At 44.3% G+C, this 18902-nt stretch overlaps 1 protein-coding gene across 3 annotated transcripts in view; it reads right to left on the bottom strand.

Moving 5' to 3' along the window:
• Nucleotides 1-18902, bottom strand: part of CD164L2 (CD164 molecule like 2) — a 37712-nt gene that overhangs the window by 7456 nt on the left and 11354 nt on the right. Inside the window, exons 2-6 of one of the 3 annotated variants that reach the window (XM_072979652.2) lie at nucleotides 18031-18138; nucleotides 12512-12589; nucleotides 11420-11509; nucleotides 7818-7983; nucleotides 3788-5010 (exon numbers count right to left, since the gene is read on the bottom strand). In XM_072979652.2, the coding sequence (XP_072835753.1) occupies nucleotides 4992-5010; nucleotides 7818-7983; nucleotides 11420-11509; nucleotides 12512-12589; nucleotides 18031-18138 (461 nt within the window). In that variant the 3' untranslated portion in view covers nucleotides 3788-4991. Of the gene's footprint in view, nucleotides 1-3787; nucleotides 5011-6096; nucleotides 6509-7817; nucleotides 7984-11419; nucleotides 11510-12511; nucleotides 12590-18030; nucleotides 18139-18902 lie in introns of those variants that run through there. The other 2 variants (XM_072979651.2, XM_072979653.2) reach the window with 2 other exon arrangements.

Here is an 18902-nt window from a genome sequence, read left to right as displayed (position 1 = left end):
GTGAGACTCCTTATGTACCCAAAGACATCTGGTACCCATAGCAGGCACTTTACTCGTCTCTTGTATCTTGCAAATTAGCTTACTTTGCTTTGTGCCTGGCCATTGGGAGGGCTTCATTCACAACTCACAGCTTAGGCATGAAGCTCAGAAGGTATCATATCACTGGCACACTAATGTGCTTTCAGATTGTAAGAACACACCATCTGGGTTGTACAGTTTGACCCTAAGACCCAGAAAATCCACTGCCAGTTTTGGCAAACACCATAGAACTGGATGGACCAATAGTGTGGGTATCCCCCATGTTTAAAGCTTCCATCTATGTTTTCCCATCACTTATTACAGTGGTGCCCCACTTAACGACGATAATCCATTCCAGGAAAATTGCAGTTAAGCGAAAACATCGTAAAGCGAAATTAAAAAAAACCCACTGAAATGCATTGAAACCTGTTCAATGCGTTCCAATGGGGTAAAAACTCACCGTCCAGCGAAGATCTCCATACAGCAGCCATTTTAACTGCCTGTATAGTGAGGAGTCCGTCCCTAAACACAGCGGGGAGCCATTTTAATTACCCAGCGACCATTTTGAAACCACCGATCAGCTGTTAGAAAAACGTCGTTTTGTGAAAAATTGGTTCCCGAAGCAGGGAACCGATCATTGCAAAGTGAAATTCCCCCATTTAGACCATCATTTTGCAATCGCAAAAGCGATCGTTAAGCAGATTCGTCGTAATGCGGGGCAATTGCAGAGCGAGGCACCACTGTATCTGTTGCTTCTATTCACACAGAGAGACACAAATTAAGGAGGGGAAAATAAAATAGCTGGGTGTCTAGTTGGGAAGTTTCCTTTATCATCCTTGCTTTTTCTTTTTCTTTGCCAAGGATGTTCCAGGCTTTGAGTTATCCTCTCAGAAACCAAGAAATGTTGCAGAATGACAAAACCTCAAAGCACCACAAAGTCCTGGAGAAATCACGCTCTTACAAGCTTTTATTAAGAAGTCAGGATCACAGGTCTTCACTCCAGACAACATCCTGCACGTTGCTCTCGTCCTCCCTTCCCCTCCCTCCCTTCCCCATCCCACCAAGGAAGGGTCCAGCAACACAAAAGTCACACAGCAACACAAAAAAAGGGCACAGCAAGAACACAGAGAAATCATTCTTCAGCCAGGGGAAGAGAAGAAGAAACGAGCAACTAGGTAACTACACATCCACATTCACTCTGTTAAGGGTGTGCATTGGACTGGGCAGAAAAGGAAATGGAAGGACAGTATCTTTTCCAGGTTTTCCAGCTGCCAACATCTCCAATTGCCTGGGCAATAATTCCCACTGGTATTGTGCAAAGGGCCCGAGGTCTGCTTTGAAAAGCTGCTCTCCAGAGACCCAGATCTGGCTTCAGACCTGACCTTCCTAAAGAAACCAGATGTGTCTGCTACGAGAAACTGGTTTAAACCTACGTTGAGGTTCACAGCAATCTCATTATGGCTCTCAGAACCAATCATGGGGCCTGTTGACTCAGCTCGTACTGGAAGAGACCCTTCTGCTTTTGGAAGATCCCGGGATCGAAAGGATGATGATGATGATGATGATGATGATGATGATGATGATTGATTGATTGATTTATTTATTTATTTATTTATTTATTTATTTATTTATTTATTTAATTTATATCCCGCCTATCTAGTCGTGGTGGACTACTCTAGGATGATGTGCGTAGCTGTTAAGTTTCTCTTTGGCTTATAGAAGGGGTCGGAAACTTTTTGTCCTCTGGATGTTTGGCCTTCAGCTTTCATCAGCAATAATCATCACAACTAATAGGGGTTGTGATCATTGTAGTCCAAGGTGCCTGGAGTTTTTGTACCAAATATTCTCATTGACAGGGAAGCACCACATTACATGCAACAAAGCTCCAGATTCATTTTCTGGCATTTCCATGTAAAGGAAACTTGGTCTACGCGAAATTTTCCAGAACCAACGCCAGACAGAGCTAGCAAGATTGACAAACAGCCTGACCTGGTATAAAAGGCAGTTTCTTAGGCTAACTGCCAGCCCTTATAGTATGTGAACCCCATCTGGACTGTCCCCAAATGTTCTGCCATACACCAGTGGCTTGAGGAACTTAAGCAGGATCTTCCCTGAAATAGAGTTGAAACTTTATTTATTTGTGTAAATGAATCAAACTATAGTATCAATTTGTTTGTATTATTTTAAAAGTAAATTTGCTATCAACTCACTGCAAATCAAAATTTCAACAAACTTACTGTTTGTTGAACTTACTTGAATGATAGAGCCAGTTCTACCATCTGGCAGACTGAGACTGGCAGCAGCCTCAGACAGCAGATTCTTGGGGTCCCGAAAGGGCAGAATATTGTTTATTATTATTTTGTTTTGTTTTAATTGTGAAAGATGGGGAGAGGAACTTGCGGTAAGTCCTACCTCATATAATAATAAAGAATAATCTTAAAATAGTCTAGTTATTTCAAAATAAACAGGCTGAATATTATACATCTTGAGTTGGATGATGGGTAGGAGTGGCGGGCAGTTTGCTGTTTGCTGCTCTGCCTTATGCAGCAAAAAGGATTTGAAGGACCCCGATGATTTGATTTGAGTGAGTTTAACTGAAATGAATGAAATGTATTTCTCTCCTCCATTCATAGTTTTCGCTCACTGTTAAATTACGGCTTTAAGATTGAATTTATTCTAAGAGTGCAGTCGTGCGTATGTTCATTCAAAGGTAAGTCTCACTTTGTTCAATGGGCTTTATTCCCAGGTTAAGCCTGTGTAGGACTGTAGCCGGAATGCCAACCACCGGCCTGTGAAAGCTTTTCTGCTGGAGAAGCTTTTGTAGAAGCTTTTCGACTTCTACAAAAGAGTAGTTAGTTTGATGACAGTTTATTCATGATAACGACAGCTCAGAAGACCTGGATTCAAATCCCCATTAAGCCAAGAGACCCACTAGGTGATCTCAGATCAGCCATACTCTCCCAGTCTGATCCTCCTCACATGATTATTCGGGACAGATGGAGAGGAGGAAGACCACATATGGTTCTGTGGGCTCACTGCAGCAAAAGCAGTTCACTCGTTTTGGAAAACAATTGCAGAAATTCTGTTGCTTAGGGTAGTAAGTCACAACTAGAGTAGAGCCACTGAATCAGCAGGGACTTAGTGAGTTGCCTCCTCAATAGGTTCCACTGATTCAGTGGGTCTATTCTAGTTTTAACTCACCACTTTAAGCAATGGGATTTCAGCCAATGTTTGAAGATGAAAGAAATAGGATAGGAAGAACTCTTCAAAAGTTCGTGGTCAAAGCGCAGATCAGAGACCTCTCTTAAACCTCTTCTTAGGAAGAGGAGAAAGATAATAGGGCTGCCTGCCATTTTTCTAACTATCTGTATATTTCATTTAAAAACTGTATGCCACTTTAGGCTTTCACTCAGGGACGTGGTGGCGCTGCGGGTTAAACCGCAGAAGCCTCTGTGCTGTAAGACCAGCAGTCGTAAGATCGAATCCACGCAACGGAGTGAGCTCCTGTCGCTTGTCCCAGCTCCTGCTAACCTAGCCGTTTGAAAGTATGTAAATGCGAGTAGATAAATAGGGACCACCTAAATAGGGAAGGTAACGGTGTTCTGTGTCTAGTTGCGTTGGCCACGTGACCACGGAAACTATCTACGGACAAACGCTGGCTCTGTGGCTTGGAGACGGGGATGAGCACCGCCCCCTAGAGTCAGACACGGCTTGAACTAAATGTCAAGGGGAACCTTTACCTTTACCTTACAGGAGGTGGGGACACAAAATGGGGCGAAATCTCTCCGAGACGGGGAACTTGTAGCCCAGAACATGGGCTCCTTTAGTCCCCAACCTCAGGCCATGCGGGTTGGCCTGATGGGATCTGGAGGCCAACAACCTCTATCAGGTCCAAGATTCCCTATTCCTGATATAGCTCATAATCCTCCTCCATCTTTTTTTTTCTGTTTAAGGCAGGGGCATTGCAAATCACCACTTCTTTATTAAAGCTGCTATTGCACTATTAAGCAGTTACAAAAATTAAGAGGGAACGAGAGGGAAGCCCACAGAAGCATGGCCAACTTGGGGGAGAATCAGCCACCACAGGAATTCTCTCCAGCTTCTTATTTACGACTTCAGCCACACCACCGGGAGACACAGGCCAAGCAACAGGCCAAGGAGCCTTGTCTCTACGGCCACAGGCTTACAGTGGCTTCTCCTTCCTCCAATGCAGGATTCCCACTCTTCAGCTCTGTTGACCCTTTGGTGGCATAAATGCCTTCAGCATTTTGTAGTCCCACCTTCCTCATACTGTTGCCCTTCTCTGTGTGCTCCCCCATTGCTTCCACAATGGACAAGGGATGGGATAATGGCAGCGAGTCCACTACAGCTGGAGGGTGCTAAACTTGGAAAAGGCTGATTTAGAGCCATGATGGTTGCATGTTTAGCTTTCTCAAGAGTTGACCTCCCTCCTTTATCCCTGGAAAGGGGCAAAGGCAAACAGGACAAGCCATTCATACCCAAACAATGAGTCCAAGGGTTGACAATTTGATTCAAAACACATCCATTCCTTCATTCGAAGAAAAAAAATGAGCACATAAAGAAGGAAGAATGAGTGAAGCAGCATCTCCAGAAATGGCTCAGGCATTCATCAGAAAAAAGGGGGAAAGATTTTTCTGGTTTGTGGTGCATGTGTGTATGTGAGGGTGTGTACATGCAGAGGAGGTTAACATGCTAAGAAATTCAGCTTTCTCTTTCCCCCAGACATGTTAATTTCTATATGCCAATATGCAGTTCTTCCACAACAGGCCAGAGAGAGAGAAAAAAAGGACTTCCTTGACACTACTGAATTTATACAGCCTGCCCTACAGTCTTGCAAGCTTCTGAGGAAAGAGCTGGTCTAGGGACCAGATCTAAGAAGAAAAAAGCTGTACGTTTTTCTTGATCAAAAGATAGCTCATCACTTCTCGCGCCTTTTGCACACAAAACAACACCTACTGCTGGTTGTCCTCTCTGATGACAGGCAGCGTGCACAGGAGAAACAAAACAGGAGGGAGGGATAATTGGCAACATGGTGTTAGAAACAATATTAAAATTCTGCAATGGCCCTTTAAACCCCCTTCACCCTCACACAAACATCCTCCCCTTACACACTGCCCAATATTCCAGGTGCAGGGAACAGTTCCCTTTGGCAAAACACTTGGGGCAGTGGGGGCAAGTAGAAAGGGGAAGTCAGAGAGGCAGAGCACAACTGTAGGCTAAACTTTGGGGTCAAGAATTAGGGCAGTTTAAAAACAGGAAGGAGGAGACTAACAGATCAAAGGAACTGTATGTAAGACAGTGAAAGTCCAAGTGTAGTTAAGAGTCAGTACAGTGGTGCCTCGCTAGACGATTGCCTCGTGGGACGAAAACCCCGCAAGACGATTGTTTTTTGAGATCACTATGTGCCTCGCAAGATTTTTTTTCTATGACTGTGCTTTGCAAGATTTTTTTAGACCAATGCTTTGCAAGACTTTTTTTTTTAGACTGATGCATAGGGAACCTTGCAAGACGATTTTTTCACAAGACAATTTTCACGGAACGAATTTAAATCATCTTGCGAGGCACCACTGTACTTTATGCATTGGGAAGTAGGACTGGGGGCGATCCCGGGGGGGCAAGGCTTCTGTGCCCTGTCTAGAACTCTGGAGCAGGGTAAGGGCAACCCTTCCTGTAAATGCAAACCCTGATAGGAGGGAGGCTATACCTGTAGTATACCTGCCTCCTTCAGAGTTCTGGAAAACAACAAACCCACTCCTCCTCTGGGAAAAGTCAGCTTAGGGTTAAAGCTAGTGATGGACCTGTTTCTACTCTGAGCCAGAGCACCATATCTGTTCTACTAAATATTCACAAGACAATTTACTTGTGAAAGGAGCTGTAAACACATTCAGAGGCAAAAGTCAGCCATATGTAAGCACTGATTTTCAGCAGGATATAAATCAGGAGAATATTCTGGACTGGGGCCAAGACTGCTGTTTTGTTTTCTATTTTTCAAAATAAAAACTTTTGCCAACGTAAGCCTCTTTTTAAACCAATGTGAAGAATGTAACAATGGTTTGTTGGGTCTGACAGAGGAAGACATGATACACAAATTAGTGGTCAGTGTCTATACGTTTACGGCCACTATTGGTTGATGCAACCCTCTGCCAAGGTGGCAGCCAACGTAAGGAAAATGGAAATGATTCTCCCTCCCCAAGTGTAGCCATGTTGGCTGGCCAAAGCAAAATCAACAACAACAACAAAAACTAATACCTCCTTAAAAAGTAACAAGTTTTATTTGTCATATGCTTTTTGAACTGTATTTCTCTCTCTTTTTTTAAAAAAAAAATTCCGATGAAATGGGGTACAGTCCACAAGTGCATGCTGTACGCTGAATAAAAATTGCTGGTCTCTTGGGTGTGGCAAGACTTTTTGTTCCTAAATCCCCTCTAGCATCAGTGCTGTCTCACATTCCAGAACCCATACTGTGAAACTAGGGGATGAGGGCAGATGGAAGAAATGAAAGCAGGATGAATGGAAAAGGAAAGCAAGAGAAATTCAAGAGTTATTGTCTAAGAAGGTAGATGAGTAAATAGGCAAGTACACAAGGAGACAGCTAATATCTACTTGGAAGATTTTCATAGTTGAAAGGCCTGGTGATCTGTGCAGAGCTTTCTGGCACTCAGTGGGATACAGAGGGGTCAGCCCCAGAGCACAGTCAGTAGCATGGGGGTGTGAGAATGGCAAGTGTTGATAGAGACAGCAAACAGAGACAAGAAATCACATGTGGGAATACAGTGGTGCCTCGCTAGACAGTTACCCCGCATGACAGTTTTTTTCGCTAGACATTGACTTTTTGCGATCACTATAGCGATTCGCAAAACAGTGATTCCTATGGGGGAATTTTGCTGGACCATGTTTGGTCCCTGCTTCGCAAACCGATTTTCGCTAGACAACGATTTTGACAGCTCCCTCTGTGCTCGCAAAACGGGTGTTTTGGGGACCTAAGCTTTGCAAGACTGCGATTTAAACAGCTGATCGGCGGCTCACAAAGCTGCTTTCCCATGGCCGATCTTCGCTAGACAACGACGATTCTTCCCCATTGGAACGCATTAAACAGGTTTCAATGCATTCCAGTGGGGAAATGCTTTTTGCTAGACGATGATTTCGCTAAACAGTGATTTCAGTGGAATGGATTTTCATCGTCTAGCGAGGCACCACTGTAGAGGTGTAATGTGAGGTAGAGGGGATAAGAGGGCTGCCAAGTGTGAGATTCCTCTGTTTGGAGAAAGAGCTTTTCTACTTTGTCTATTGCCCTCTCATAAGACAGCATTTGTGTTAAAGCATCAGCTTGAACGCCCATTTTGGTGACACACTTGAAGAAACTGTGTGATACAAAATGTTCATCCTACAAAACATGCCTGGACTTAAGAGATGGAGCTAATCCTCCCAACTTCTACTCAGTTCCTTTCTATGCAAGGTGTTAATTGCCCTGGTCCAGAGCATTTGTTTGGGCACAAAAATGAAGACCCATGAAAAACCCTTCCTTACTCTGCTGAGGTCAGATCCTTTCTTGTAACCAGTGCTGGTATTAAATAATGTTACATTCTGGATGCACACCCTCCCTCTCTCTTTAGAGGGATAATTTTTATTAAGGCACCTCAAAACCCGCTAATTTAGCCCTGTTATATCTGAAGATACCCCTGCTCATTCTTCTGAATGGGGTTCCTGGCCTTCTGACTGCAAATCCTGGTCTAATATTCCTTCCACCTGTGGCCCCAGCAAAGCTGCAGAAAACTTACAGTGTCTGGTAGGTGTTGTCCTTTGACCGGAGGAACTTCACCACAAAAAACACAACAGCTTGGATGCTGAGCACCAAGACCATCCCGCCAATGAAGCTGGCAGAATCAAAACCTGGTGGGCGAAACTCTGGGGAGCCAGTTAGAGGAGGGCTGCTGGCTGTTGTACCTGAGGCAAAACAAAGGGAGCAGATGGTTAGGACTATGACACAGAATGATTCACCCGTACGTACCTCGAGGGGAGTTTGCCATCTCAGTTTGCTGTAGCTCAAGAGGAACCAATTCTATTTGGCATAAGCTTTTGTAGGCTGCGAGGGACATGGTGGCGCTGTGGGCTAAACCGCAGAAGCCTGTGCTGCAGGGTCAGAAGACCAGCAGTCATAAGATCGAATCCACGCGACAGAGTGAGCTCCCGTCACTTGTCCCAGCTCCTGCTAACCTAGCAGTTCGAAAGCATGCAAGAATGCGAGTAGATAAATAGGGACCACCTCGGTGGGAAGGTAACAGCGTTCCGTGTCTAAGTCGCAGTGGCCATGTGACGATAGAAACTGTCTATGGACAAAACGCTGGCTCTATGGCTTGGAAACGGGGATGAACACCGCCCCCTAGAGTCGAACACGACTGGACAAAAATTGTCGAGGGGAACCTTTACCTTTACCTTTACAGGCTGCAGCCCACTGCTTCTGATAGGCTCCCTCCCTTCCCATGATCCTGTTAGCACACCACCTCAGGACTTTTTAATTATTTAAATCAGAGTTGGACAAAGGGCAGATTTCCAAATGTTGACAAACTGCAACTCTCAGCGTTCCTCACTACTGACTTGGTTGGCTAACACAATGCCAGCTGCAGTCCAGCAATGATGGGAAGGTCCTTTTTCCTCACCTCTGGTTTAACTCCTACAGCCCAGTTCTGCACCATGACCCATACTGGCAAGAAAAGATGCTTTTTATTTGCAATATGAATAAACCATCAATTAGGGACTCCTTAGTTCCTCAGGCTTATCCTGAGAACAGAATCTGTTCTTTGCTATCTACTTCTAATTGCTAGCCCTGCTGTCAGGATTAAGGCTGAAGATGCTCAAAAACAAGGAGCCATATTTCTTGGTTCAAGTCCATACTCCTTGATGGTGTTGTATAATCATATAGAAGCCTCTGTATTGCCTCTGCGGGATGTATTTTCTGCTTTCACTAGCCCCATCAGCACAGTTAACATACAAGAGCCATAAAATCTGTTAAGGAACAGTTCCGCTGTCTTAATGGTGGAAGAAATTTGAAGGCTGTGTTCAAAAGGGCAGATACCATGTCTTCCAGCCACAATTATGTCCCACTTTACAAGATGCAGAAGGAAAATCCATTTTATTCTCCCACCAGCCACCTTGCCACAAGCCAACTCGACAAAAAATATAACCTGCCAAGAGATTCTGTTCTTAGAGTTTAACCCTTTTAAACTATCCCAGTGCTAAGCCTCCAGGCAATCAATCCTTCTTCCTTTTCTGAAGTTTGGCTACACAAAGTTGAAAGGGGGGGGGGGGTCAGCTGCCTGTGAAGGCTACACATAAAATAAGAGCTTGTGCAAGGAAAACAATGAAGGAAGAAACGAAGCAATTAAATACAGGGCAGGCAGGTTGGCATGGAAGCTAAACACAAGCCTCTCCACCCATGCAGAGATAAACGACCATGCAGCAGCCCATCGGGAGCCTGCCTCGGATCAATAATTTACCAGGCTTTGGAATAGAGTTACTCACTTTAATTAGTCCAAAGCTCTTTCACTCCCAGTCTTGTTTTTCGGCAGGAAAATTCATTCTCTCCAAGAGCTTCTATCTCTCCCTTGCTCGTTTATTAACGAGCCCTTTCCCTCCAAGCCTTCAGTCTGCCTGCTTTATTAAGCTTTCCCATCCTAGCAACAGAGGGGCAAGTCAGATCTTAGCAAGCCCTTCCAAAGCAGCAAAAATACCTTTTATTAAGCCCCTTCATTTCCATCTGTCGTTTTAATAGGTATGGTGGTGGGTGGCCAGAAGGGGAACAGCTGCAGCCTTGTGGTCTTTTTAATTGTTTCCATAAGCCCAGATCTTTTCGAAAGGTTTGGTCTGGGTGACTGTCTAAGCCATTATTTGGAGGATCAAGATAACTCAGTGGCTTAGGCATCCGGCTGCAGAGCCAGAAGCTGGGAGTTCAATTCCCCACCGTGCCTTCTTGGCAGGGACTGGACTTGATGATCTATAAGATCCCCTTCCAGCTCTGCAGTTCTAAGATGACAAGGAGCATGTTGCAAGGTGTTTTGCTCCCCCACCTTCTTCTTGGATCCAGAATGGGGATGTCCGCTCATTATTAGGAAGAACAACCTCACAATATGAGTTGCTTGGCAATGGAACAGATAACCTTGTAAAGTAGCAGAGTCTCCGTTCTAAGAGGTTTTAAGAGAAAGCTGGGTGGCCACCTGCTATTGGAGATGTAGCAGGACATGTCCTGTATTGGTCAAGATTGGGCTGGATGATCTTTGAGGATATTTCCCTCTCTATAATTCCTTTTTCTGTTGCCCTCACCATATACATTTGTGGTGATCTCTGAATTAGTCAGAATAATGTTTAGCACTAGGTGAGATAGCTTTTGAAAGTTAGAAGCCAACTTAACCATATGGAGCCCAACAAATCACACAAGCTTCATTCAATACAGAACAGCTGCAACAGGAAGGCAGAAGACACAAACAGGCCATGCTTCAAGAAAAAACATTGACAGCAGCATTAGATTACCCAGGTGAAGCCCTAGCAGGAAGCATTTCAACTCCTCTTTACAAAAGACACAGAATGCAACAAACCACAACTTTAGCTTGCTGTTACATGCCAACCTGGCCACTGTATCCTTTGAGAAGGGTAGAGTCATGCCCCTCAAAAATAGTGCCCTCCACACTATGGTCAGCTTTGTAGAGTCAGCTAGGGGTTTTATGAGCCTGGACAGTGGAACTGCTGCGTCTGAACCGATTTCCTAATAAACCATAATTTAATAGCCAGCCTCAAACTTCAATTTGAAGTCCTTGGTTCTATTGATAGTTATGAAGAATGGGTTGCAGCTTATGCTTGTTGAAATCCTAGCTCATCACTTTATGCAAACCTAGAAGTGTAGCTTGCCTTGGCTTGTCCCCCCCCCCCCCCCGCCAGCCCAACTGCCTACCCTGAAACAAGAGCTAACAAAAAGGATGGGAGAGAAAGAGGTTAGAAATGGGGAAGACAAACTCGGCTTTGTTTGGCCATCAGCAGAAGAATTCATGACTGCCGTAGCAAATCATAGCAAACATAAACTACAGCTCACACACTGACATGCAAACAAGGCTATTGTTTGGATATGCTCATCACTGCCAAAGGCGTCCTGTCTGCACAATGGAGTTTGGAGAAGTTGCTCTTTTTTTTTGGACCATGACCACTAGAATTCCTCCAGCCTACAGGTCCTAAAACCCCTCAGATTTTATGGCCACTCTCTAGGACAATGCAGGGTGCTGTAACAGAAGAAATAGCTCTTCCAAAATCTGCTTCTGCAGACTTATTCTATCCTTCCCAGGATATTCCAGCCTTCCCCTTCCCCAATATACAAACAATTAAAGATGCCGCTTACTGAGTGTGATGATTTCTGGCTCCTTAGTGGATGGCTTTGGAGGAGTTTTAGTGGTAGGAGGTGGAGGCTCCGCTGTGGTTGTCTTCGATGCTAAGGAAAAATCCAACCAGAATGAATTTAGAAATCAACCTATATTTATTGTATAGCAAGCTAATTTACAGTATATCCAAATGGAGTGTGCGAAATTAAGACAATCCAAAAAGTAGTTCAAACCCAGTGCCAAATATATTCATAAGTAAAGCAATTGGGCAAAATCTTCAAATATAATGAAGAGTCAAAGACTTCCAGTCTCCAAAATGGAGCTTAGAGAAGTTCCTTTTTTTTAAAAAAAAACACACACATTTGCTGGTAACCCAGACAAGGAACACAGACCAGAGGGCAGATACCTGTCCTCTATTGTTTCAGAGGGCAATATGAGATCTAAGGAGCTTAAAGTATAGAAGTGAAGGCTTGGGGTCAATAGAAAGTGATGGCACTTCCTTGATGGAGGTGAAGCTAAAGAAACATTCACTGGGGGTTCTTTAGCTCCCTGCACAAAGTAGGGTCTCAGATCAAACGGCCTATGATAAAGAGTCATGGACATCACACCCTTGTGCCCTCTGTATGAGAAATCTTGCTGAGATTCCAACTCTGACCTCTGAGAGGGCAATAAATATTGGAGAGTGGAGCATCCTGGAACCCCCTTCCAGGATTGGTGGTTGGTGGCACCCCAAATAGCAACCTTCTACATGGCTACATGTCACCCTCGGTTTTACTCATCATCTGCAAGAACAGAAGTTCTTGGGGTTCTAGTTCTGCATGAAAGACCAGACCATCTGGTGATTATTCACACAGGCTGCTGTGCTGTGCTCTGCAGTGATGGTTTTGTCCTCACCCATCAGTCTTTTGTCTAAGTGCCACCTCCTCCTCCTGGACTCCTGCATGCCCTCACCTGCTGTCCTGTCTAGATCAGTTTTCAGTAGCTCATTGCAAGGTGTTCTGAGCACCAGCTGGCTATTTATCGGGCTCCGCAAATATTCTAAGCTACAATATTGGCAGAGGTTTTTGCAGAACTCTTTCCCGAAAAGCTTTTTTAGATGCAGGAAACATTACCTTCACACATGTCAGTAACATTGAGAAAAGAACACTTCTCCTTGGCTGGTTCTCCCTTTCCCACACAGTGACCAGTACCTAAAAGTAGAGATGAGAATTAAAAACACTAGCAGTCTAAATAATTGAAAGAGAACCACCACCACCACCCATATCAGTCTTCCCATGTACTACAATCATCAGAGGAGATCCTTCTACTGCTTTTCTTCTAGAAGAGAAGCATGTGATGATTGATGATCCCTTTATTACAATCAACAGATCAGATAAGAAACATATTTATCATCTATGAGCAATTCATCTGCTCCATGACAGCACCCAGTCTAGGAACGTCATCCCACAGAACGTACATCAATGCCACACTCTTTTCTTACACTTACAACCTTTTAGCTTGCTTAATTTAATTTTAATTTTAAAAAAACATATTTGTATTCTAACTAGCCAAAATGGTATTTATGCCCCTTATTTCTGCTATACTACATATATTCCCCCCCCCTGTATTGAAGGCTATATTTTATTCAAAGAGCCCCAAATTTCTTTTTGAGATGAAAGTGTAAATGGGCTTGATTAAAATCAGCCAGCCATTTTCTTTCAGGTTTTGTCACCATAGCAAAAGAAAAACATCCAACTTCAATGTCCCATGAAATTTGTATTGCAAGAAGAAAAAGAGAGAGAGAGCTTGTATCTGCCTTTTCTAGCTAGCATGGTGAATGGTTTTAGGGAAGACTACCATTACTTCACATTTAACCCAAGAATGGGTGGAGCACAGCCTTTCAGATGTTGGTGGATTACAATTCCTACCAGCACAGCAAATGGTAGACAAGAGAAGATGTAGCCCAATGCCATTTGGCAGGCCAAGAGTTACTCATCTCTGCTCTGACTGAACAGGGGCATTGGAAGTCACTGTTCTTTCAGAGCAGAAAGAAACCGAATCTCTACCCTCAATAAAAATCCAGCTCTCCTCTAAGAGAAATCAATTTTTTTCTAATGGGACACAAGATTCTGGAAGGCCACTGCTCAGTAAAATGGGCTGGCATGTGTCTCTTTTAAGTCCTGCCCACTGCGCCCCTAGGTTCAACTGTCTTCTACAGCTGTGTTTTTTGGATATAGGGATGCTTGTCCACTGTCAGCAAACGGCCCCATCATCACAAAAATAAGATACTGAATCATCATCATTATCTGTAGACCTGTACAGAATAAAAATATGGTACCGACCTTTACACTGCTAGTTAATCAGTTTGTGAGGCAATTTTATAGCTATACCTTTTCCTCAGAAAGGCCCACACTGACATAGGAATGTGGCAATTCACTTATCTCTCACATGACACCCCCTTCTGTATTTCCACTTCTTACAACCTAAGAGAGGGTACTGGAATGGTGATCTGCAGAGATGCTCATGTCAGACCTCTAGATAGGATGCTTGACTCTCCCGGGAGTCCTACAGACATTTACAGATGCCCTGAGTAAGTATCAGAAGCCTGCGGTTCATCATATCTGACATTGTCCCTGTAAAGGGTTAATCTCTGAATGAAACCAGACCATCATAGACAAGCATGTCAAAATTGATTTGGGTATTTAAGTACAATTCTTTTCTTTGTTCCAATAATTCCAAGCAACTCCAAAGCTTGACAAATCTCTACAAGCTTTTTGTTTCTACTTCTACATTCCATATTTCAAAATAGCAAGTTCAAATATATTGAAATATTGAACCTAGAATAAAAGACTTGGAGAAATTTGGAAGGGGTCTGACACTTGTCTTCCTGCCTCTGGACTCCAACACAATTGTGCTTTGCAGGCCTGGGTGCAATTCTCCAGAGATCAGCTCTTATTGCTGTTTATGCATTTCTCCAGAGCTCCATCTTGAAGGGTCAGGTGTTCAGCTAAAATAGAAACAATCCCTCCCCTTCAGGGAATTACTCATCACCTGAAGGGCATGAAAACAACACACCGTAGAACAAGCTAGTGATTAAAACCAAAGTTTGGGTTGCTGACTAGCTTAAACCAAGTTCAAATATATCCTGTGGTGTAGTGATAAAATGTGAACTAACTGCTCATCATAACACTCCCTTAAAGCCAGGTCTAGCAGTATTCCTGTCCACCAGGACCAGATCTTCTGTAAAGCTGAAGAGTCTTCACTGGCCATCAAGACCAAATCACCCCCACATATTTGGCCAGACTTGTGTCCATTATGTCTAGAGCATACTGGAATCTCCATGTCAAAAGCAAATCTGTACCACAACCTCCAACCGTCTCAATCAAATAATTCCATTTTCAGCTGTTAATTCAACATTATAAAAGACAAGAAACAGGCCTTTCTCTCCTCACTGATGAGAGGCTCTTCACTGTAAAAAAGGGACAATAATTCTGGGGCCTTGACATTATTAGGCAGAGCAATGTTGATGCCTCGGACAGCCGATTTTGAATGTATGAATGGGTAACGTTTCGTACTCCTTCAGTATTATGATGTCACTACTCCCAAGGACAGGACGAAGCACGAGCAGGATTTTGTGCCCCATGCATCAAAATAACTTAGTTGGTCTGGATACAATGCACCTTGACTTGTGACGGTATCTGCTGATTCTCTCCCCTCCCTCCCCAGTAAGGTAAAGGTAAAGTTTCCCCTTGACATTTAGTCCAGTCGTGTCTGACTCTAGGGCACGGTGCTCATCCCCGTCACCAAGCCATAGAGCCAGTGTTTGTCCAAAGACATTTTCCGTGGTCACGTAGCCAGCGCAACTAGACACGGAACGCCCCGTAGGGTTTCCTAAATTTGGCATCCTGCCTGAGGCAGCAGAATACCTTAGGCCATGCCTAAGAAAACTGCTCTACCCAACAGAGTTGCTGGGTTACTGTGATGATGCATGCAAAGTAAGAACTTTAAAGTTTCAGGAACCAAGGTTCTCCATTTTTATTCTTGAAGAATCTGTCCCATACTTTAACATTTCTAGCAACACAACACCAACTTTCTATCTAATGTCATCTAACACGGCTAAAGGAAGAAAAGAGGCATCAACAGCGCCTTCTAGCCATTCCGTTCCTCTCTCTAGCGGCTGCCAAGACAACATGCATTACGCAATAGGAGTTTGTCTCCAAACCAGCAGAGAGCAAAATATTGTTTCTCCCAACTACGCACTCCCCCACGGTCGCCATGGCAACGAACCAGGTACAAACTAACACCAAGGCAGCAGGAGAGGCTGCAAATTCCAGACAAAGCACAGGGAGCGATTTCCGAATATTTGCCTGCATGCGGACTGATGTCCAGCAATATGCAGAGAGTCAAAAGTTGCCCCCTTCTAGTTTTAAGCTAAATAGGAGTCGAGACACAAAGGACACTTCTCAGCCAGACAAATGCTCAACTGCAGCCACAAAGATAAAGGTTTTGAGCAGAGCTGGCCCTACCATTAGGCAGAAGGTAGCCACTGCCAGGCACCTCTGGCAGTACATTGGGGTCATGAAGAGGCAACAAATTGCTAGATGTTTACTTGGGCTTTTCTGTAGATTATGGCTTTAGTATATTTTCCACTAGATATCCAGTATGTAGCAGACAACATGATAGACTAAAGTCCTGGATTTGAACCAGGGTTCGATTCCCCATTTGGCCATGAAAACTCTCTGGGGGGAGAGGAACTGGTAAAAGCACTCCTTAACTATCTCACTTAACCTGAAAGCCCCATTAGTCAGTTCCAACCTGATGACACAGAACAAACTAACTATATTATCCACTGCAAGGACTTAAGGTGGGGGGATATTCGTCCTCCAGCAAGGCACTGTATGGGCATCGTGTGCCTCAGCTTGGGGAGAGGGGTGTAATTTGCTGCAATGCAAAATGTCTTTGGCCAGCCTACCTCATGAGCCTCCAAAAGCTTGTGTACACCTCATGCAAACGCATATTCCTGCCAAAATGGGGCAGGGGAAACAGAATGTACAAGGAATGGTGGAGAACACATTGTGTTAATCAATGTGGATGTCATGGTTTTCATGCAGCTCTTTGAGCCAGAAATCCCCACTTTCTCTCCTCCCCATCAACTGAACTAGAAACTTGTGTCAGTGTGATCAAGCTCACGTGGGACCCTGGACATGGTGGCAATTCATGGAAGAAGACAGAGAACTAAGTTCATAGTCCTCGTGGCTGCAGATACATTTGAAGAAAGAGAAGCACTTTATGGTTGCCAACATCTGGAGATGTTGTTTATGGCACCACAACAGGAATGGGCAAAGTGTGGCCCTCCAGAAGTTGTTGGCCTACAATTCCCAGCATTCCTCACTCATGGCTACCCTGGCCAAGCCTGCTATGAACAACATTCCAATACCATCTAGGACCATGCACACACCCACTTCAGAAGTACCAAAGAAACAGGGAAGAATCCAGCTTTGCAACACTATACATCATTGTTCTTCATCAGACCCTCTGCCTTTTCCTCCACCAGAGCTGTGGCTTGCAGAAGGCTGGAAAGCTGAATGGCTGAAGGGATGATTGTGGAAAGTGGTTTGGAAAGTGCAAGGGGGCAGAAAATTGCTACCCAGTGATTCTCGGTGTTCAGTGGCTCCTTGCAACGCATCTCTTCCTTCCCCACAACCCCCATGAGGCTCATTCACTGCTACGACTGTGCCATTTGGCTAACCCCTTTTTAAGCTTTTGCTGAAGTCTCTAAAACAGAGGAAGAGATGTGACTCATGGGCTAGAGGTAGCTCCTCCGAGAGGCTTTTGCAGCCTGGCCAAGGGTTACCTTGAGTTAATTGGTTTATGAATCAATTGAGCCTCTTCAGTTGCTTTGGCATTCTGCAGAAGCATCACCGGTTGCAGCCTGCAATGCCACACAATTGAAAAGAAACTCAGATGCTGCATAGAAATAGAAATAGTCTCTCTGCCTACTTCTGATGGTCCCAGGGCCTCTTCCCATGTGCACCAACTGCCTGTGGTTCTTTTGCCTTGTCTCCTCCTTGCAAGAAGGGGCCGTGGCTTCAGGGTGGAGGGCTTGCTTTGCATGTACTGGGCTCCCCATTCCATCTCAAGTTATTTCAAAGGCAAAGGTACCAGGTGAGTGGAAGAACTGCTTCCCAAGATACTGGAGACCTGCTGCCCCTGCTAGTCAGAGCAAATACACAACAGTGGGCTAGATGGACAAGTTGGGTAAAGGCAGCTTCCCATTGACAGGGCACAACTATAAAGACTAAAAACTCAAGCAGTGTCATGAGAAGAACAGGTAAACAGCAACAACAGGGAACCAAACCATGTTCAATTTACATAGATGCTGAAGAGTTGGCCCATTAGTCGTTGTAGGTTTTTCGGGCTGTTTGGCCGTGTTCTTAAGGTTTTTCTTCCTGACATTTCACCAGTCACCAGAGTTCTGAGGACAGGACTCAGAACTCTGTCTATGCTCTTAAGAACCTCCAGAACACGGCCAAACAGCCCGGAAAACTTACAACAACCATTGGATCCCGGCCGTGAAAGCCTTCGAGAATACAACTGGCCCATTATTTTACAAAGGTGTCCAATTTTAGTCAAGCGCCTCCTTCCCACTCACCTGGCTTCTTCTGAGACTCTTGGCAAAACATCCACACACAGTCCGTGATGTTCTGGGAAGCAACTCCTTCAATGCACTTGTCACATGACTCCAGTTCTTTGCATTCTCCTGGGATAAAAGAGGAAAGGCGTAGAAAAAGGAAGGTTTCCAGGCTATGTGACCCTTAACATTGCTGCCTTATGCAGACGTATTACAAAGCTGCCTATTACAATTTATATGCTGCCATGTTAGAAGCAACTTATGGCGACCCTAATAGGGGTTCCAAGATAAGTGAGATTTTTAAAGAGTGGTATTACCAATTCCATACCCACAAGGAGTTTGCAGGCTTAAGCGGGTTTTTGAACCCAGCTTCCTGAGCCCTAGTCTGCCACTCTATCCACTACACCAGACCTGGGCAAAGTGCGGCCCGAGGGCCACATATAGCCCACGAGCTGCTCCTGTCCGGCCCACAGACAGTTTTGAACATCAAAACCATTTATAGCTTTTTGTCTAAAGTTGATCAGTTGCTCATATTTAACATACCACAAAAAACCTCTTTAGTATTTGTGAAGATTAGCAAGTTTAAAATAAAAGCAATCATAACATCACTGTTTCATTTTATTTTTAAGTAAAGTTGGTTCGGCCCCCGAACACAGTTCAGATTTTTCATGTGTCCCCCCTACAGAAATTAATTGCCCATCCCTGCACTACACCATCCTGGCTATCGCCTATTAGAATGCTGGCAACATAGTGGAATAGGATCACTCTGTCTGCAGGGTATTGTACCAAATAGGGAGAACTTACAAAAGGATCTAACACACACTGCAACACCTTACGTCAGACTAGCTTGTTTATATGTTACAGTGACCTCTCGGGAGTGTCACTGCCCAGCG

This window comes from Pogona vitticeps, chromosome 9 (assembly GCF_051106095.1).
Source record: "Pogona vitticeps strain Pit_001003342236 chromosome 9, PviZW2.1, whole genome shotgun sequence".
Classification (NCBI taxonomy): Eukaryota; Metazoa; Chordata; class Lepidosauria; order Squamata; family Agamidae; genus Pogona; species Pogona vitticeps.
This window is presented reverse-complemented; position numbering and strand designations above follow the sequence as displayed.